Source organism: Saccostrea cucullata, unplaced genomic scaffold, assembly GCF_032062105.1.
Source record: "Saccostrea cucullata isolate Sc308-1 unplaced genomic scaffold, CSIRO_AGI_Scuc_v1 ctg2907, whole genome shotgun sequence".
Lineage (NCBI taxonomy): Eukaryota > Metazoa > Mollusca > Bivalvia > Ostreida > Ostreidae > Saccostrea > Saccostrea cuccullata.
Genome location: NW_026934863.1, coordinates 4,465 through 26,495, shown reverse-complemented (window position 1 = coordinate 26,495; position 22,031 = coordinate 4,465). Strand labels below are relative to the sequence as shown.

At 33.6% G+C, this 22,031-nt stretch overlaps 1 protein-coding gene across 1 annotated transcript; it reads left to right on the top strand.

Annotated features, from left to right (window-relative positions):
- Positions 1 to 8,744: 8,744 nt before the first annotated feature.
- Positions 8,745 to 20,191, top strand: LOC134241463 (leucine-rich repeat and coiled-coil domain-containing protein 1-like). The gene is made up of 6 exons (XM_062723501.1): positions 8,745 to 8,815; positions 10,549 to 10,662; positions 11,067 to 11,161; positions 12,249 to 12,386; positions 13,594 to 13,729; positions 18,484 to 20,191. The coding sequence occupies exons 1-6, from the start codon at positions 8,774 to 8,776 to the stop codon at positions 18,607 to 18,609; spliced, it is 651 nt and encodes a 216-aa protein (XP_062579485.1). The 5' UTR covers positions 8,745 to 8,773; the 3' UTR covers positions 18,610 to 20,191.
- Positions 20,192 to 22,031: the final 1,840 nt, after the last annotated feature.

Genomic DNA, 22,031 nt, shown 5'->3' with positions numbered 1-22,031 from the left:
TTTGGTAAGACACTTTTTAAGGATGTATTACAAACATTTGGCCAACGTTGGGCCAACATACTACTATCAACGTGATAAAACGCATTCTTTATGGGTGTATTACAAACATCGGGCCAACGTTGGGCCAACATACTATACCAACTTTAAAAGACACTTTCTTTAAGGGTGTATTACAAATACTGGGCCAACGTTGGGCCAACATACTACTACCAACTTTAAAAACGCTTTCTTTAAGGGTGTATTACAAACATTTGGCCAACATTGGGCCAACATCAACATCCCATATTCCTTGGGAATGGAAATGAATGGAAGTTGCTAACGTTGGACCAACGTTGGGCCAACATAGGAATTCTGTCATGGTTGTGAAGGTTGGCATGGTGACATTGGTCCAACGTTGGCCCAACGTTGTTCCCCCAACGCCAACCATACAACCTTTTGCCAATGTTGGCCCAACATAGTCTTGTTATCTGGGAAAATGTAAATAATAAAAAAAAAACTCTCTCTTAGAACGTTGCACAACTGTATTTTAGTTTTTAATATATAGAATATTAATTACGTATTGTTGTTTCAAAGGATATCTAATTTTTAGTACTTTATATTCACCACCCGTAGTATTGATTGATTGATTGATTGTATATTGTTTAACGTCCCTCTCGAGAATTTTTCACTCATATGGAGACGTCACCGTATGCCAGTGAAGGGCTTCAAATTTTGACCTTTACTCGGCACTGAGGGCCATTGAGCAGTGAGGGATCTTTATCGTGCCAACGTCTGCCGCTGACACGGGGCCTCGGTTTTTAAGGTCTCATCCGAAGGACCCGCAACTTTCACTTCAAAGTGCCGAGCGCATGGCGAAGGAACAGTTGCTACCCATTTTAACGACTAGGTCAGTCGCGGCCGAAATACGAACTCACGATCTCCCGATCACGGAGCGAGCGCTCTACCGACTGAGCTACCGCGAACGGCACCACCCGTAGTAAATTGAAAAACAAAGTTTTTGTTTGTCTCTTTACGTGTATTAAGAAAAAAGAATAATTATACATTTTTATAGACTTAATTATATTGAAATTTTATTCTCTACCAGTATAACAATAATTATTATGGACGTGCGAGGAGTTATCAGAAAGTTCGTGGACTGAGGCTATCAAGAGCTGAGTAAGGACTTCAACCCGTTTTGTTTATAACTTAAGAATGTCTTGAACAAAAACTTTCAATGTATATAATATGGTAAATAGATTTCTACACTGGCAGAGATCCTCGCTTGATTGAGCCAGTATATCCCGGCATTTTTAACGTCATTTTTGAACTGAATGATTTTTCACACCTTACCTACAAATCGAAATTAACTGTACATCCCTTTTCTCTCTGGATCTCTTTTAGGCATTGAAAACAAGAACTCGTAGACTTAAACTTTAGCGATGCAAGCTTGGAAATAATTTGACTCTAAAAGTTTGGCCAACGTTTGGTTATAATCAAAATGAATTTCAAATACCCTATATATATTGGATTCCTAAATTTCATTAAAATCCTTACAAACAAAGATTCATTGCGGGTTTAAGTAAATGTTCAACCAAGCCTCTTTTGTTACACCTCACTAAGATTTTGAGAGTAGTGAATGAAAAACTTCAAGAGTACTGAGTAACATATTCAAGAAGTGGTTTGAATCAGATGTGGATACTCAAAAATTCCAAAGAACTTTTGGACAATTTGAAATCACAAGATTTTACCAAAATCAACAGCTTAAAAGATTAAGACTTCAGCTTTATACAAAACCATTTCCAACGAAAAATTAAAATACGTGCTTTTTGATATCATTGACTGCTGCTTTTTCAATAAAAATGGAACTCAAATTTATTTACCTGGTCAATGGTTATTTGCAAAATTGTTTTGTTAAAACTCATTCTGATTACACAAACAAGTACTCTGAAGTTGACATCAAAAAGCTGCTTGAGTTTCTGATTGACAATATCTATGTGGTTTTTTGAGACCAGGTATTCTAACAATCTATAGGAAATCCCAATGGTACCATTTGCGCTCCGTTATTAGCAGACCTATTTTTGTATTCATATGAAGCAAAATTTGTGCAAAATCATAAATTAAAGTCCAGGCTTTTTGATGTCATTGTCAGCTGCTTTTTCAATAAAAATGGAACTCGTAAATTTACCTACCTGGTCATTGGTCATTTGCAAATAATGACCATTTCCGAATACAGTCCTTTGAATTGTTTAATGGACTTTTGAGCTGCAAGGTACATGGAGACAATTTAAGCTGAACATTTTCAAATTTATTTCTCATTTTTTAAATATTTGCAAATACTTAATGATAATCATTATTAAACCTTTGATATATAAACAAGGCCCGAGTCATGTTTTTGTTTACAAAGGATAATTATATGTCATATATACTAATATAAATCTTTCAATTGGACACCATTAGACAGTTCATGATCTCAATATATTTTATGCAGTGATTGGATAATTGAAATAAGTAAATGTAATGTAATTAAATACATTTTTCCTAAAGAAATTGAAAGTATTTGTAATTAAGTTTGCTTTCATTTACATCCTCGCAACTATAAACGTGCATATTTTGTAAAGGACATATTACTAATATCGCAGATGAAAACATAGATGTATTAACAAAGACTAATAAACCTCAAAGGCGAAATGTGAATCATCGGAGTATGAAAACTTTGTCTATCAATTAAAAATAAAGATCAAACCGAATTTATAAAAGGATAGATTAAAACGGTGAAAATACTAATATTGAACGACTTATAAATAATGAAAAGAAGTGAAAAAGATGAAGAACTCCTGATCAGTCATCGCCACGGTTTGTAACATTGTAATTACACAGGTAACAAGTAAATACTAAGGTGTTGATCTATATATTTTCAGTTTTCCATAAGAAATGGATTACCGGGGGTTGTTTCGTTTACTCTAATCGTATATCAATGGACAGCGTTTATGAAGTGTTGTTTACACACAGGCATATGCAAACCGGTAAATCAATAGAAAGAAAAATCTGAGACATGAAAAACCTATAAAAAATATATGTCTCTGGAAATTGCATTGTCTTTAAATAACTTAAATAAATTACGGTTCAAAACTATGAATTTTTAGCTTGATACCTTTAATTGTTTCCAAGTTATCATAAAATAAAATGACATTATTTGTTCACCCGGCGCAGTCGCCATTTAGTTACATGACGTCATTGTTTCTCAATATCCACATTCTCTACCTCATACACTTATGAGATTCTCTCTTAATGAGATTCCTTGGATTTAAGTAAAAACTCAAACTCGTCTTGTTTCTGTAATTTTAATATTACATGTATAGCTGACTTCAATGCTTATGATATTCTAAATAGATCTATACATGGTGAAAGATTCTAACTTAATTATAACAGCATATTTGCTTATCGGCCTTCCACATTTATCACGCACGATCAACGTCACTTACTAGATGATAAACTTTGAAAACCCTTACTACAAATTTACATTTCTCGTCTCTCTTATTCTTTTTAGTATTTAAAAACAGGTTCTTTGAATGCATTTTATTTTTCAATGGCCCATTTAAATATTTCCTCGGTCTATGTCAGTTTTTCAGGGGATGAAACTTTATAGCATTTTAGAAAAAGACCTCCTCCCTTCTGACGTCATTATACCTCATTGTTTCTGCATTTCATACAAAATTTGCAATGAAATTTCATATAACTAACATAAATAACATAATGCGGCTAACATTGCAAATTTAATGGTGTAATACTGTTATATCGCATAGGTGAATTAACGTCATTTTTGGATGACAAATTCTCATATGATATATTTTTTTTTCTCAGTTGCACTTAGGTAGAAAAAAAATGTAATTTTCGAGGTTAAGCCGTCTGTACATATCATTGCTTTGAAAACATCAACAATTTGTCAAAAAAGATAACTAGTGATATATAAGTTATCATATAAATAAAACAAAGATGATGCCAATTAAACGTTAAAGGAATTCATTGATATATCTTGATTGGTTTTACTTTTATGGTGCTAGACCACAAACTTTTCGAACAACCCTTGTGCATTCCTTTATCGTCTTTTTACTACAGAGAGAAACATTTCAGTTGATATATCCTGTAAGATTGCTTAAATAGACCTTAAAATATGGCAAGGTCTTGACTCAAGGTCATTTTTTCCTACCCGCAGCTCAAACGGAAGATCTACCCGTTGCTTTGCAATAAACTCGGCTCTAGTCAAGTTTGGATTCTTCTCATATTTTTTGTATTTAAATAATTTGAAAATATCACAGAATTAATAAGACAATTTATCTAAATAATGGTATCAGTAAGATTAAATTTGACCGGTTTATATTGGAGTCAATGTCAGGTCAAGGTCACTACCTTTTTCCTGGATGATAATAGTAAAGCATATTGTTGCCAATTAATCAATTCGTTGTATTTCAAAAGATTGAATATTATTCTTTTTTATATAACAAGATACTACCATAAAGGGCGAATAAGATAGTAATACAAAACTGACATACATGTAAGTAATTAAACTAAATGGATATTGACTACATTCGAATTTTCTCTTCTTTTTCAAATTTTTTAAAGAATATATTTTTGTATATCCCTCCTATATTTAAATTTCACTTTTACATATGGTAAAGTTATTTAAAAAAGATACAAAACGATACAAAAATTAAAAAACGTTTTGATTGTTTACTTAGAGAGAAAAAAAAAATGCTTTTACTAGTTTTTGGCTTTAATTCGTACTCAGATTGGAAGCTTATAAAAATATGATAATAGTTTGTTTGAAAAATTTTATTCATTTAATAAATTTAAGAACTTTTGTACCATATTATTAATTAAACTTACAATTGAAAATTTCATCAAGTCTTTCTGTCAAGACAGAAAAGTTCATACTCCGCCATTTCACAAAAATATAGTCCCTGCTAGTTTTCAATGCGGTATACCGTTTCTTTTTTAAGTTGTACAATTGTTATGAGGAAAGAAAAATATCGTCTTTAAAATTCCTTACACCTTAATATACATGTTTAAAACATTTAAGCAAATGGACTTTGAATAATTCATCTAGTCAGTCAGAAACTAGAGAAGAATCCTACCTTCAGTGATCCCTTTGTTTCACCATCATAAACGTGTCCACATAAAGTGCATTCTATTCCGTAGATAACATTAGAAAATTTGCAATTCAGATTTACCCAAGTTTTGGTATAGAAGCTCTTTTCAGTAAGATTACTGGTGACAGAAGTGTTAATTATCATTATAACCTTGCAATTGCATCTTAAGCTCTGCTTAAATTTGATAAAGCAGATTTTTCTGAAATACTGGAGTATGTCTCTTTATAGATACATAAAAATAGCATTGAGATCCCACTCCATTTTTGTTTTCAAAATAAGAAAACATTACTAATCACGACGTATTAAATCACACTGAAAGTTTAAGAAATTTCATTAAAATTCTCAAAAAAAAAAATCTTATTTTTCACAGGCTCAAAAACTATATCATTTTCAGGACCTTTTTCTTAGAGTGGGGTTCATTCTGAAATAAATATATACGCTATGTATATCTTTAAAGTTTTTGCTTTCTTATGATACAATGATTTATGTTTGAGTTCACTACAGAGAGATAAAAAAAATATTTTTTCTTTTCTTCAATATTTATGTTTTCATTTGGTCAGAAATGACCATATTTAATTCATTTCCATTGCAAACAGGTGCATGTGTGCAACTTTTGGTTATGTACTTGTCATGCAAAATCTATGAAAATCGGAGAGATGTCGTTTCCAAGCCCTTAAGTAAATGATTGGTGCTTAAGAGAATATATATTAATGTGTCACCTCTCAAGAGATGGCGTTTTATAGTATTAAACCTGAAATAAAACCAAGAATCAAAAAATCTATTTTCACTAATTGAGATAAACACAAAGATAAAAATATATTGATGTTTCGATTTTTCATGAATGTTTTATAAAATTAATTGTATTTCTTTCCAGTTCACTCTAGGCTTTTGAAATTTTAATAAATAAAAGTGTTTTGATTATTTAGCAATGCTACAATATAAACTATCCGAATTTTCTTTGCTTTTCTAAAATTTTTAGAATATATTAGTTACTTTTATATCTTTCCTATATTTAATTTACATATGGTAAAGTTATCAAATAAAGATAAAAAATGATGCAAAAACATAAAGTTTTTCATTTTTTTGGGCTTTAAATAAAGATAAAAAAAATTTTTTTCAGATGCAAAAACATAACGTTTTTTTTGTTAAATACCAAAAGAGAAAAAAATTTTCACATTTTATATTTTACAATGGAAACACTTAATTTGTATTTTAGTCTCCGAAAGTTAATGAAGCTAATTTATGTTTGGCAACATGCACTTTGAAAAAAATTTTTTTTCTTCAATTTTCATGTATTTATTTCGTCAAAAATGGCCAAATTTAATGGATTCAATTCCATTGCAAACAGGTGCACTTTGAAACCTTTTTTTCAAAATGCAATTGTCATGCGAATTTCATGAAAATCATAGGGATGTCGTTCCAAACTCTTTAGAAAATGATTTGCTGCTTGAAATAAAATTTTCAAAGATGCGTTTTATAGATTAAACCTGAAATAAAACAATATATTATTTTCACTAATTGGAAACACAAAGATAAAAATATATTGCACTTTGAAAAATAAAATTAATTGTATTTTAGTTCATGAAATTTTAAAAGTTTTTGATTATTTAGCAATGCTACAATATAAACTATATTTTCTTTGCTTTTCTAAAATTTTTACAATATATTAGTTATTTATGTCTTTCCTATATTTAATTCACTTTTACATGATTTAAAGATAAAAAATATTTTTTTACAAATTTCTTTTTTTGGGCAATTTTCATGTATTTGAAAAATTTTTTTCACAGTGCAAAATTGGGAAAAATGGCCAAATTTAAAATTTTTTTCATTCAAATTCCATTGCAAACTTTGAAAAAAAATTTCAAAGTGTGCACTTGGAAACACTTAAAGCACTATGAAAAACAAATCATATTTTAGTCATGGAATCTTAAAAGTTAACACATTTATGTTTGAGTTCATTGATTTAAAGATAAAAAATATTTTACATTTCTTCAATTTTCATGTATTTATTTCGTCAAAAATGAATGGATTCAATTCCATTGCAAACAGGTTTTGTACCAAAATGCAATTGTCATGCGAATTTCATGAAAATCAGAGGGATGTCGTTCCAAACTCTTTAGAAAATGATTTGCTGCTTACAGAGAATATATGTTAATGGGTCACCTCTCGAGAGATGGCATTTTATAGCATTAAACCTGAAATAAGACCAAGGAATAAAAAAAACCTATTTTCACTAATTTTGATGAACACAAAGATAAAAACAAATTGATGTTTCGATTTTTCATGAATGTTTTATAAACATAATTGGAATTTTTTTTCCAATTCACTCAAAGCTTTTGAAATTTTAATAAATACAAGTGTTTTGATTATTTAGCAATACTAAATATAAACTATCATGTGGGTATTCATCAATCTGATAAAGGCATACCTTAAGGACTGCTGTTTATATTTCAGAAAAAAAGGAAACTACCCAAAATAAATTTGAAATTATAAATATCTTTAATATTTATAATTCTTTGAGGATGATCAGTTTATACCGTATTGGACAATTTCTTGCTTTGTTACAGACATGCTACACTCAGTGCTCCGATCCATTCGACCCAAAAACTCTGCTAATTAGCAATTTTAAAAATTCCTCACTTCCAGGTTTTAACCCTTTGACAAATGCTGACATTGCAATGTGTATGATGGTTTGTTCCAAGTTTCAGTTGTGTCGCTCAGTGGATTGGATACAAGAAGAAAAGACATGCCGGCTAAACACAAGATTTGTCCTCAAGAATAACAGTAGTCTAATGACTAAAGGCCCAACCTTTCATGTCCAACGGAATAATTTTCCAATGGTAAGAAGGAGATGTTAACATTTACATAAGACTGAATTTAATTATATTTAATTAATTGTAACTCTAAGTTTTTTTTTAATTTTAGCATTTTGTGGGCAACTGTCTGAATCCTACCTGTACTGAGGATGAAATCTGTATCGCTAGTACATGTATTCCTGTTTTAGAGGGTAAGATATAACGTCAATTAAACTTATGGAAATAAATGTCTATTAAATAGAGTAAGCTTAAATTACACTTTCTTAAGGTAGGAAAAAAGTGATACATATAAGTCGGAAAAATAGCAACTGTTTCATCGTCAGCACTCGGTGCTCTTAAAGTAAAAGTTGTAAGTAATTCGGATGAGACCTTAAAACAGAGGACTGATGTCACGTTTAGTGTTACCTCGCTGCTCAATGGCATTGAGTGCCAAGTAAGGTCTAGGTTTGAAGCCTTTCTTCGGTAAATTGTGACGTCTTTATTTGCGTGAAAAATTCCCAAACTGGCCTGGGGGCTATAAAGCTTAGACCAGCTTATTTTTGATCTAAGTTTTACAGTGAGAAGGAAGGAAAAAATAGAACCCTTTAAATCTCTGGCATATAAATGTTAGAGACACACACTTTGAATATTTCATTTAGTCAAAAACTAGACCAGAATTCTTCCTTTATTGATAAGATGTTTTATGAAATACAGCACAAGGCACCCTTTTATTTATTTTGTTCAGTAAATAATTTTTGAGACATATTTCCTGATATTTTCTCTACACGTAAATTGTAACTATTTGACTTTGATATTTAGAGGGAGACTGATGCCTTAAAGATAAAAACTAAAATGTTGGAGGATCAGACTGAGACCATCAGGAAACTGAAGGAGGTGAGAATCTGTCAAGTACACACAAGTAGCGGGGTCAATGGAAGATGCTATTGATCCAAGTTATAAAAAAATAAAGAAATTTGCATCTGAGAACTGCCTAAAAGAATGAACTCCTGCTCAAATTTAGGAAATTAATCTGTAATATACCCTGCAGAATTAAGTATGCATCCAAGTCCATATTTTTCAGGCATTTTTTAAAATTTAATATACCGTAATTTTGGGATTATAGGTCGATGGGGTATATAGGTCGAAAGGCTCATTTTCAGCCTTAATTTTTGAAAAATCCTAAGATAGGGCGAACTTACTATATAGGACGAGGCTTTCTTTCCCGTTTTCTAACGATTCTTACGCAGATACAACGTATTAGAACAGGTAAAACCCTAACATTACCGGGGATATTCCGTGACATGATCGTATCAAGAAAATAAACAGGTATTTTAATGAGTACAGCATTTAAATAAAGTTTTTAATAAAATGTAGTTAAACTTCTTTGAATTGTGTTACAGTTACTACTTATTTTTCTCCAACTTGCGTGTTCAATCAATCAATGCCTCCATAGTTTCACACTGTTGTTAAATCAGAGGCATAAATAACACGTAAATACGTTATTTTTTTTACAGCTATAATTCGGGAAATACCCGAGACCAATGAATAGCAATTCCGATTTCAGAATAACTTGGACACATTCCTAATAAATTTTATTCAGACAGTATTTACCGGTGGACGACAATTACTTCGATGTCCGCCATTGTTATTTTTCTACTCCAGGGATTGGCTAAATGACGCAAATGACCATTGAATGTATATATCAAGCAACAGTAAAGAATTGAAATCATATTAACACTCTATAAGTTTAATTTATAAATTTAATTGGGAGTATATTCACAATTTGACTGTCAACACGAATTTCACGGCTTTGTTTGTTCAATGAAGTGTAACACTAATACCCTATAATGGCACGTGGGTTTCTTAATCATGCCCTGCAGGCAATTAATTAAATAACACAGGTGTTATTTAACACCTTTGCGTACACAGTGTAAATCCCTTTATCTGTCAGACAATTAAAATTCTGTTAGAAGCCAATCTTTGTATACCGGTAGTTCAATGTACTTCTTGTGTACGAAGCTTTTAATAATAGCAACAAATTATTTCACTTATTTTTTTATTTAAATAAACATAAGACAATAAAAAATATTTAATATACTATTTCAATTTATCGCTTCTAATAAATGGTAAAAACACTATAGTTGTGATCGTGAAAATTTTCTGTATTTTAAATTTTGATACGGTTGCGGTTTTACTTTTAGTACATGATCGCAACTTCCTAGCTTCACAAGATGGATACCGCATGATGTTAATGGATAATACGTTGAGGAATTATTTAATAGGTGAAGCAATGTTGTTTTCCTTTCTCACCAACGGATAATTAATGGAATTTATTTTGTAAGAAAGTTTTAGATTAAATATGTTATTGTTTACCGGGGCATTATTTTTTTTTTTGCGAAAAATAATCAAAAAAGTTACGAAAGGGGCACAGATTTGCTTTGAAATTGACGTAAATTTTACTGATTTGGGGGCATTTTTCGTAAACTTGAGCCTTAAATAGGTCGAATTCTGAATATTGGTCGACCCCAGCGGTTCTGAGAAAAAAAGTATCGACCTATATTCCGTAAATTACGGTAAACAAATATTTTGGAGTTTTTATAAATCTGAGTTAATATATGACTTGACAGGCTGTTATGGAGAGAGACGAGGAGATAAAGAGAACTCGTGAAGAAGCCCTGAAAACACAGAGGAATCTAGAGGAACAACTGTCAGAGGAAAGGGCAACCATGCAGGAAAATCAGGTAATGTACAGCTCAGGTATATACAGGTAATATACAACTCAGGTGTATACAGGTAATGTACAGCTCAGATGTACACAAGTAATGTACAGCTCAGGTGTACACAGGTAAAGTACAGCTCAGGTGTACACTGGTAAAGTACAGCTCAGGTGTACACAGGTAATGTACAGCTCAGGTAAACACAGGTAATGTACAGCTCAGGTGTACACAGGTAATTAATGGCTCAGGTAATGTACAGCTCAGACATGCCCTTTAAATAAAATGTAACTTGTAACATAAAGTTCTGGAAAATTTGATAAAGTAAAGCTTGTATAGAGATTTAGATAATTACCAGAAGACTTTCGTAGGTATAGGTAATAACAAGAAATGATATTTTTGCTTATTTTTGTTTTCTTGTTTATCTTCAGGAAACTTTGGAGAGATTAAGGGAACGTAAGCAAGAGCTGAAACAAGAAACTGTGGATCTGAAAGCAGAACTGGAGGATTCAAAAAAGGCTCACAGGTACTGGTTTATATACTGTATAGGTCTAGATAGTGTTTAACTGGGATTTACATGCTGAATAATTGCCCGTTTACTTGTGTTTCTTGAAAATAAGGTTATCAAATCGATATGAACTTTTTAGCTCACCTGAGCCGAAGGCTCAAGTGAGCTTTTCTGATCACATTTTGTCCGTCGTCTGTCTGTCTGTCTGTCCGTCTGTAAACTTTTCACATTTTCGACTTCTTCTCAAGAACCACTGTGCCAATTTCAACCAAACTTGCCACAAAGTATCCTTGGGTGAAGGGGATTCAAGTTTGTTCAAATGAAGGGCCACGCCCTCATTCAAGGGGAGATAATTGGGAATTAATGAAAATTTGGTGGTATGTTTTAAAAATCTTCTTCTAAAGAACCACTGTGCCAGGAAAGATGAAACTTATGGGGAAACATCCTCAGGTAGTGTAGATTCAAGTTTGTTCAAATCATGAACCCCGGGGGTAGGGCGGGGCCACAATGGCCCACCAAAGTTTTACATAGAATTAAATAGGAAAATTCTTTAAAAATCTTCATCTCAAGAATAGCAAAGCCATAATTAATCATATTTATATGGAAGCATCGTCAGGTAGTGTAGATTCAAATTTGTTCAAATCATGACCCCAGGGGTAGGGCGGGGCCACAATGGCCGACCAAAGTTTTACATAGAAATATATAGGAAAATTCTTTAAAAATCTTCTTCTCAAGAATAACAAAGCCATAATTGATCATATTTATATGGAAGCATTGTCAGGTAGTGTAGATTCAAGTTTGTTCAAATTATGACCCCCGGGGGTAGGGCAGGGCCACAATGTCCGACCAAAGTTTTACATAGAAATATATAGGAAAATTCTTTAAAAATCATCTTCTCAAGAATAGCAAAACCATGATTGGTCAAGGGACTACTTTTGGATTTAAACTTTTCAATAATAAACCGGTTTCTACTTTTTCCTAGCCACAGTGCTCAGGTGAGCGATGTGGCCCATGGGCCTCTTGTTTATCTTATTCGAATATTTTTTTTTAAATTGTGGAAGTGTGAAAACAATCTGATAAAATGTTTTGTTTATTATTATCCCAGCATTCTTAACAATAAATGGAAGGAGAAGTCTCAGCTGATTGGTCAGTTGGAGAAACAGGTGACTGAGATGAGGGACAACTGGGAAAGCAAGGAGAGGAAGCTGACAGAGGAAAGGGACAAGGCAATACAGGCAGCCAAGTAAGTAGTGTTAACAGGGCAAAACAGGCAGCCAAGTAAGTGTTAACAGGGCAATACAGGCAGCCAAGTAAGTGTTAACAGGGCAATACAGGCAGCCAAGTAAGTAGTGTTAACAGGGCAATACAGGCAGCCAAGTAAGTAGTGTTAACAAGGCAATACAGGCAGCCAAGTAAGTAGTGTTAACAGGGTAATACAGGCAGCCAAGTAAGTGTTAACAAGGCAATACAGGCAGCCAAGTAAATAGTGTAGACAGGGCAATACAGGCTGCCAAGTAAGTGTTAACAAGGCTATACAGGCAGCCAAGTAAGTGTTAACAAGGCAATACAGGCAGCCAAGTAAGTGTTAACAAGGCAATACAGGCAGCTAAGTAAGTGTTAACAGGGCAATACAGGCAGCCAAGTAAGTAGTGTTAACAGGGCAATACAGGTTGCCAAGTAAGTAGTGTTAACAGGACAATACAGGCAGCAAAGTACGTAGTGTTAACAGGGCAATACCGGCCAAATAAGTAAGTGTTAACAGGGCAATACAGGCAGCCAAGTACGTAGTGTTAACAGGGTAATACAGGCAGCCAAGTAAGTGTTAACAAGGCAATACTGGCAGCCAAGTACGTAGTGTTAACAGGGCAATACAGGCAGCCAAGTAAGTGTTAAGTCCTACAGGCAGCTAAATAAGTGTTAACAGGGCAATACAAGCAGCCAAGTAAGTAGTGTTAACAGGGCAATACAGGCAGACAAGTACAAAGTGTTAATAAGGCAATACAGGCAGCCAAATAAGTAGTGTTAACAGGGCAATACAGGCAGCCAAGTAAGTAGTGTTAATAAGGCAAAACAGGCAGTCAAGTAAGTAGTGTTAATAAGGCAATACAGGCAGCCAAGTATGTAGTGTTAACAGGGTAATACAGGCAGCCAAGTACTTAGTGTTAACAGGGCAATACAGGCAGCCAAGTAAGTAGTGGTAACACGGCAATACAGGCAGACAAGTATGTAGTGGTAACAGGGCAATACAGGCAGCCAAGTACACATACTTAATTTTTGGTATATTTTTACCAAGAATTTCTTTTTCAGTACAAGATACATTTACTAAAATTTCTTCTACAAGATTTGAAAACTAAGTTTTTGTCATAAGTGAGTTCTTCTTAGCCAATTTTTTTCTGTAATACAATACTATTTATTAATTGGCATTCTCTGAAGTGTTACTTATTTTCCAGCATTGCCATAGAGAAGCTAAAGACAGTGGATGATGCCTTCAGACATCAGCTGGAGAGTAAAGAAATGAAACACAGAGAGGACATGGCTCAACTAGAGGAGGAAAAACAAATGGAACTAGAACAGGCCAATCAAAGGGTAAGAAATTCAAATTAATCAGCCAATCAAAGTGTAGGAAATTCAAATGAATCAGTCAATCAAAGGGTAGGAAATTCAAATTAATCAGCCAATCAAAGGGTAAGAAATTCAAATTAATCAGCCAATCAAAGGGTAAGAAATTCAAATTAATCAGCCAATCAAAGGGTAAGAAATTCAAATTAATCAGCCAATCAAAGGGTAAGAAATTCAAATTAATCAGCCATTGAAAGGGTAAGAAATTCAAATTAATCATCCAAGCAGAATTTTTAGTTAGAGATAGACTTAATATGTAATATTATAAGTACCTATCTAACGTATTACATGTACCACTCTTGTGCGGGAGAGTCAAGGAAGCTCTAAATTTAACAGATATTCAGGTCATAACATTGTTTAGAGTATTGACAATCGAATAACTCAACAATCATTATGCCAAAAGGACAATGTATAGCAAGAATTGAACTCCAAATAGAAGATTGTTAAATAAGGAAAGTATAGAGTATTTATTTTTTAAGCTTTAAAAAAGTAAAGATTTACAATGAAAATTTTAAGAGAAGAGTCTGCTTAGTGAAAAATATGATGAAAAATTTGACATACTGTGATAATACAAATTTTCTTGGGGGTTTAATTTTCAATGTTTTGAACACAGGTACTTGTGGACAGGACCCCCCCCCCCCCCCCCCCCCCCCCCGATATTCAACCTCGGGGCTTATTGGACAATTTTTTTCAAAAATTATATTTATTTCACTTATTCATCATGTGTACAATATGAAAAAATCGTCAAAACCCAAAAACAATCGCTCCACAAAAAATACCCCACTATACATTATATAAAGGAGAGAGGTATGCCACTTCGATTTGTTTACGTTGTACCCCCACCAGTCTTTCTGGGATTAACACCATGTATTTAATTTATTTCAACCTAAAATGTCAATTCACATCGTCTCTACATATATTTCTGTCTTAGTGCATGCTATCGGATTAACTCTGCATCTCGTAAAAATCCCACAATATCTGATTATCTCCTTAAACAGTTTTCTAGTCAGAACGTTGAAATTTCCCTAGGTAATCGCAACGGAAGTGCATAGAGAATGTATCACTTATTAGGATAACGTCCGAGAGAGTTTTGGACTGACGTAGTAATCTCTCTCGGGTTTTATCATACATTCTCTATGCACTTCCGTTGCTTTTACTTAGGGAAATGTCAAACCGGAGTGGCATACCTTTCTCCCTTATAATGTATAGTGAGGTATTTTTTTTGTGGAGCGATTGTTTTGGCGTTTTGACGATTTTTTCATATTGTACATATGATGAATAAGTGTAATAAATATAATTTTTGGAAAAAAAAAAAATAATAAGCCCCGGGGTTGAATATCGGAAGGGGGGGGGGGGGGGGGTCCTGTCCACAAGTACCTGTGGTTTTGAAGGCAAGAAGAGAACGAATTCATTTCCACCACTAAATGTTAAATGTTCCATACATAACTACTCAACAAGTCTTCATACACGAAATCAAATCCCAACAATATAACCAAGTGTTTTTCCTCAAACCATGAAAATTTGACCCCATGAAAAAATGTGATCTTACAGTATGCGGATTAGCTCTCAAAAATTTATATGGCTGGTTCAGCAAGTGTTTAGCAAGTCACTTCAAGATTTTCTTTTCTGCCCTTTTAAGTTTCACAGTGATCAATCTTGCTTTGTATTCAATAGTACATTTGTACCCAACCAACTGGCATTTCCTACTATTGTAAAAATAAATAATTTTGCTAAAATAGTCAAAGAAATCAAAATGTGTTATGTTTTTAAAAGGAAGTGGCAGAATAAATATGTTATAGTTTGAGATTTTTAACATGTTTAAATTGCATCAATTTTACTTGTCAGGTGATTAATTCCTTTCAAAAAATAAAAAAGGTAGAAAATTGTGAGATTTTAAAGGACAATGAACATCATAACCATTTCAAAGAAATCGGAGAGCTTTCAGGGGGGCACTTTACTGTGCACTCAGTGTTGATAAATGTATTTGTCCTTGAATGGAATAATATTTAAAACACTTCCTTCTATATATTTTTGTGGTTTTGTCCTGAATGTGGTGTATATTAATACACATCACTGGTTCTTTTCATGCATGCTATTTTCTGTATTGTGCAATCAAGTCTTCACTAGTGCACAATGAAGTATAAGCTTTTATTGCTTAGAATTTTATTTGTACACCCAAATCACAATATATTCACAAATGTTCATTAGTTCAATTACAGTTCTGATTTTTATTAATTACAGTTCATTATGTGTGTACTTGACATTGACGAGTATTTTTCAGCATATTTGCTGATTGATTTAGTCAGTTCACTGCATTATAATGACAAGCGGTACATGGTACTTTCCTGTTGTAGTACTGACTGCATGCCTCTGTGTCATCACACAAGGTACTTAACAGCTGATTAAAATAGCCAGCTGATTGAAATAGCCCTGGTGTTAATAAGTCATTGAGTGATGTGAGCTGGGAGTTTCTATAACAGGCATGTTACAGGTCCACTTGACCAGGACTCCTGATATGACAATGAATCCCACCAAGTCATTAAACTTAATCTGAACTTTTTCAGCCCATGATGTGGTTGAGGGTTTTCAGGGATTGTGTCATTTCTGTAAATCAAAGAACTACAAATATTAAAAGCTAGGTATTAACAGTTTCACACATGAAACAAATCAAGTCATCCATAGGTAAACTTTTATAGTATACACAGCTGTACCATATAAGCAGAATATTTAGCGAGGATTTTATTTTAGCTTTATAAGCGAGGATGCTGAAATCACTAAAATTGAATACCGCTAAAAATTAATTATGTTTTATTTGTAATAGTTTCTTTAGTAGTAGGCATTTTAAAACCCTAGAATTCATCTCTCTAAAAATAACATACCAATTTTTAAGGACAAATTGCTAAATTTGCATCTTGCTAAAATTTCCACTTATTCCACATTCTTTTAATTTATGATACTGACAGTTGCTTGAAACTTGGGGCTAATTAATGACTACTCATTTTTTTAATTTGTACATATACTACTTGTAACACCCCCAATACAATAAATCTTGTGGATTAATGATCAAATTTGCATCTCCTATCTTCATAAGGCAGTATCATAATAGGTTCTTACTAACTGTGATAAAATATTGGTTTTCAAAAGATAGTGCATGTATATAGTCTTTTAAATGTGATCAAAATGCACATTAGTTAAATATTCATAACTAGTATAATGCAACAAAAATTACAAAATAACTTTCAGTGTAAATGTCCTCTGATGAGATTTTATTCTGACTTGACATTATTATGGAAGAAGTTCAAGAACAATGTTCAGTATTTAAAGGAATAACAAGTAAAATGTGTTACTGTTGTCAAATTAGGATTCTAAATATACTGATGATGTCAGTTTTACTTATGTATAATTTGTAGAGAAGTTGTAAAGTGCATTATTTGGATACAATGTACATTTTTTGAGTAGGAGATAAAAAATTTTTGTTGTCTTACTTCTGTCCTTGACACGTTTATTGTATTTTTCTATGCCACTTGATAACAGGTGATCCTCAGTACATTTAAGGTATTTTAGCTCACCTGGGCTGAATGCTCAAATGAGCTTATCATCAGAAGTATATTTGTCTGTCTGTCTGGCCACCCATAAATTTTCAACTTCATTCTCAAGAATTAACCAATGTTGTCACAAAGCATCTCTCAGTGAAGAGGACTTTCAATTGTTAATGTCTAGGTCACATTTCCCGACCGGTAGCCGTAGACCGGTGGTAATCGGTGGTAATCCGTGGTGTTAACGATGCCCCAACATCGGTCCACATCGGCCTAGTAGTCCCAAAAGTATCAGTCACATTATCCAGCGATGTGCATACGATGGGCAACCAATGCGTTTTATGAGAAATAATGGCGTGGTTGCCGGCCGGACTTACAAAGGCCTAGCGATGCATTGCTAATCATAAAACGATGTTCCAGGATAATCGGCCGATGCATATTACATCGCCCATACATTGGTGAACATCGTTCGTACATCGGTCGACTACGGGCCAATGTTTGGTCGAACATCGACCGATGATCGGTCGTTATCTGTTGAACACCACTTAACTCCCCGATGACCTCAGATTCAACGGATATTGGACGATGCTCGGCCATACATCGGCCGATCCTTGAAAGATGTGTTAATGATGGGTTGCCAATGAGGAGCGATGTGAGGCATCGTTGGAGACATCGCTGAATTTTAACTACGAATAATTTCCTACCGATGACCCCACCGATTCGCAAAAAAGACTCAGTCACCGTCCGATCACTAGTGGTGCCCGGCCGGCAACCACGCCATTTTCATCAAAAAACGCATCGGTTTCTCATCGTATACCCCATCGTTGGATAATGTGACTTATACTTAAAGGGTCAAGTCCATTTCAAAGGGAAGATAAGCAGGGGCAAAAATAGGATGTTGTTATTAAAACATTCTCTAAATATTAAGAACCACTGGACAAATCTAAACGTATGTGAATATTTATATAGAAACATCCTCTGGTAGTGTTAATTCTTTTTGTATCCATCATAGGCCCATGTGTGTTACCAACAGGCATTTGAAATTTTACATGGGAACACATGTACACAGGGGGGAAAATCTTATGCAGAGTAGCTGGACCAAAGTGACACATTTTAATAATGTGGCCAAATTGGCCTCATTTTATGAACATATCAAATTTAAAAACCGAAAATAATATTTTTCAGATTGCAGCAGTTGAGGATGAAATGAGGGAACTTCTCCAGGAAACGCAGGCCAATAAAAAAGCAATGGAGGACAGGGTGAAACGACTCACCAGAGCCATGGCGGAGCTCCAATCAGATCTGATTTAAACTCGATACTCATTCCATAACTCAGGACTGAGCACAGCTACAGATCTGATTTAAACTCGACTACCATTACAGAATTTAGCACTGAGCCCAGCTAACAGATCTGATTTCAACTCAGTAACCATTACAGAACTCAGGACTGTGCTCAACCATGGCAGAGCTCCTAACAGATCTGAACTCGATACCCATGACAAACTCATGACTGAGTACAGCCAGTCAGATCTGATTTAAACTCGATACCAATTATTCAACTCACCAGAGGGATGACTGAACTCCAGTCAGACCTAATATAAATGTGATAACTATTACAGAACTCAACACCAACCAGAGCTGTTACACAGCTCCATTCAGATCTGATTTAAACTGGCTAGTTCTAACATGACTTGCTGTCCATACTGGAGTCTAGTCAAACTTATTTCATCCATGAAGTTCAAGTGCCACTCATTCACAAGTTGGACTTATTTTTAACTTGTTAGTTTAGCCTACAACTGGTGGTAACCCATAATGCAGCGCTTATAAAATTTGTTGCCATTTGATGCCTTGGCCAGCTGAAGCTGCAGACATGGTTCATTGTGGTTTGCATTGGGTTGCTGGTTTACCATTGCTCACTGGAACTGTGGCTAGATATGATTTAAACTTAATGATTATGAAATTAAATACATGTAGTTCTAGTCCTATGTTTACCAGGGGAATGAAAAGTGTTTAAGGTTTGTCTGGATCATAAGTGAATGATGTACAGATTGTAGAAGTTCTCAATGTTTTATGTGTTTATTTTGATTTATAATCTATTCATAATTGTGTATAAATTCAAACTATACCATAGGTCACAGAATGTATGAATTTATGACTTTTGACCTGTTGACCTTAAACTGGATAAGATTCTTCTTGACACCATAGAGAGTTTGATATTAATCTTTATTAATGAAAGATCAAATAAACTAAAGTTATCATTTGGAATTTCATTGCAAAAGCTCCGAATCCTTTAAAGATATTGCACAGAAATGAAGTGTTACTGAATGCATTGATATGACCTTTTACATCAAAATCAATAGTCTTCTCAAGGCCATAGGGAATTGTGATGTAAGTTGTGATGTAAAATTCCATTGCAGAAGCTGACAGTCTTCTTCCAAAAACAAAAGTATTACACACAGACAGACCCTAATTAACATCCCCCTGAAAGGGGGGTCAAATAAGAGGTATTATGAAATGTTGGAGGGGGGGGGGGGGGTAAGTATGCATTAATGCTGATTTTGATGAACAATAATTCAAAGGTACAATAAATTTGAGAAAGAAGAAAAGGGGTGAATTTTAAAGAAAGATTTTGTGTGTTTTATAAAAGGTAGAAATGGTCAGTCTTGTACTTGTCTCAAGAACTTTACATTAACAATTTTATTGCATTCAATATTAAGTTATGAATATTATATAATTGTGTATATATAATGTAGTGTTAGAAGAATGCATATCTTCCAACTGATGCTTGTGTGATGTGTACTATTTATTGGAGAATCAAGTGTTTGTTTCCACATGACACAAAGGTTTATAAAATTGTCATGCGTAGAAATTTTAATAAAAGAGATATGTGAAGAATGACTCAGTGTTGGTCACCTTGGACTTTGTACCAGAGTTAATTCAATCTTGATCTGTTACAAATGTACTTGATAAGCAGTGGTCGCTACCTTGTATATACTTACAGAATCATCCCAAGTCAGCAGATTATCACAAATGACATTGAATCATTACCGCCAGATGATACACATTTTAACTCAATTCTTACTGAAATGTATATTTATAATTTTTAGACAAGTAGTATTCAATTTTTAAGAGGTTACAACTGTAATATGGTTATAGTGATAATGTAAATGTAATGTAAACTGTATTTTCAGCCAAACACGTAGGGAGATTTGAAGGTTACTCAAGTGATCTGCTACTATAGTTATTGGATCTTTTCTTCACTGTGCATCCTTCTTTAATTTCAGCTTCTCTAATTTGGCTGAATCAATTCTTACTATGCAGCATAAAATGTGAATTCTGTAGTTTCAGCCACTTAAAAAATGACCCGACTGGACTCTGCAATTATTTAATCTTACAAACATTAAATAGGGGAATACATTTCTTAAAGACTCCTATATAGTGGTCGCACTTGATTTGTCTACACCGTACTCCCCCGATGTAGTAGATTTACGCCTTATAATCAAGTGAAAACGTGTAGTGTACAGCATATTCAATATGGGCATCCGAGGGGTCCTATTTGCAGCAGATTTTTGAAGAAGAAAAAACTTGCGATAGTGAACAATATTTTTAATCCATTTAAAAACAAAAACATTTTATGAAAAGATGAGGAATTTATTACAATACAAAATCACAGCCATCCATAAAAAAAAAACAACTAATATCTAGCTATAGTCTAAAATATAGTGAATTTATCACAAAAAACTTGCCTACTGTCTTTCCACATTTTTTTAAAAAAAAATAAACTTTAAAGTAGTCATAACAACAAAGTTTATTTTAAATAAAATTTGTGGAAAGACACTATTTTTCGTTTTACAAAATATTTCCATAAAACGTACAAACACGGTCCACTAAATTACTAAACACAATCAATCACAATCAACCTATCAAATACTTGACAGAAAACTCATATACAGAAAAAAAATTCCATCATCTCGACATTTTTCAGCCATATTGAATTTTCGGTGCAATTACTTCACAGGGTATAGATGGTGTACCAAACATTTGCCAAAAATAGCGCATACAGGAAAATTTCAGACCTAAGTAACTTAACTTAACCTACAATGAACTGCAATGAAGTGTTTTTTTCCGTTCGAATGGAACATTTTGAGCTGTTTTAGAACACTGATTGTCATATGATGACATGCCCATTTCTTTAGAAAGGGACCTGTAGAACAGGTTTTCCATAAATATAATAGCCAATCAAATTGACGTTCTAAATAAACACGAGTAAACATGTGTTCGACCAAAACGTGTCTTTTTGGTAACTCTATTCATAAATATGTACATATTAGATGCAATTCGTGTTTTAAAGAAGCGGAGAGTCTCTAACTCTCTATTCTAATTTTTTTTCAAAGTTCCATTTTAGTGCATCTCGTGTTGCTAGTCGCAAAGCGTGGAGTGTCCTAAAGCATTACGACGAATTTCTTTCAAGTTTCTAGAGAAATGGGCGTGTCATTAAGTAACAATTGACATCCTATAAGAAACACCCAACTTTCCATCCAAACGAAAAAAATTACCACTTCGATCAATGCCTTTCATTGTAAGAAAATGGTCGTCGAAAACGTAACTTGACTTACATAGTATCACTCTTGTCCGATTCTTAGGCCGGTGTAACGTTGAATATTGACCCGAGTTGAAAATTGACCCGGGGGTCATTTTTCAACGTTGAATATTGAACCGGGGTCATTTTTCAA

Excerpts from the sequence above, each read along its gene's own strand:
- LOC134241463 (XM_062723501.1), top strand. The coding sequence starts at position 8,774 with ATGTTGGAGGATCAGACTGAGACCATCAGGAAACTGAAGGAG. Across the intron at positions 11,162-12,248 it reads GATTCAAAAAAGGCTCACAG|CATTCTTAACAATAAATGGA; the intron begins GTACTGGTTTAT and ends TTATTATCCCAG. Across the intron at positions 12,387-13,593 it reads AAGGCAATACAGGCAGCCAA|CATTGCCATAGAGAAGCTAA; the intron begins GTAAGTAGTGTT and ends CTTATTTTCCAG.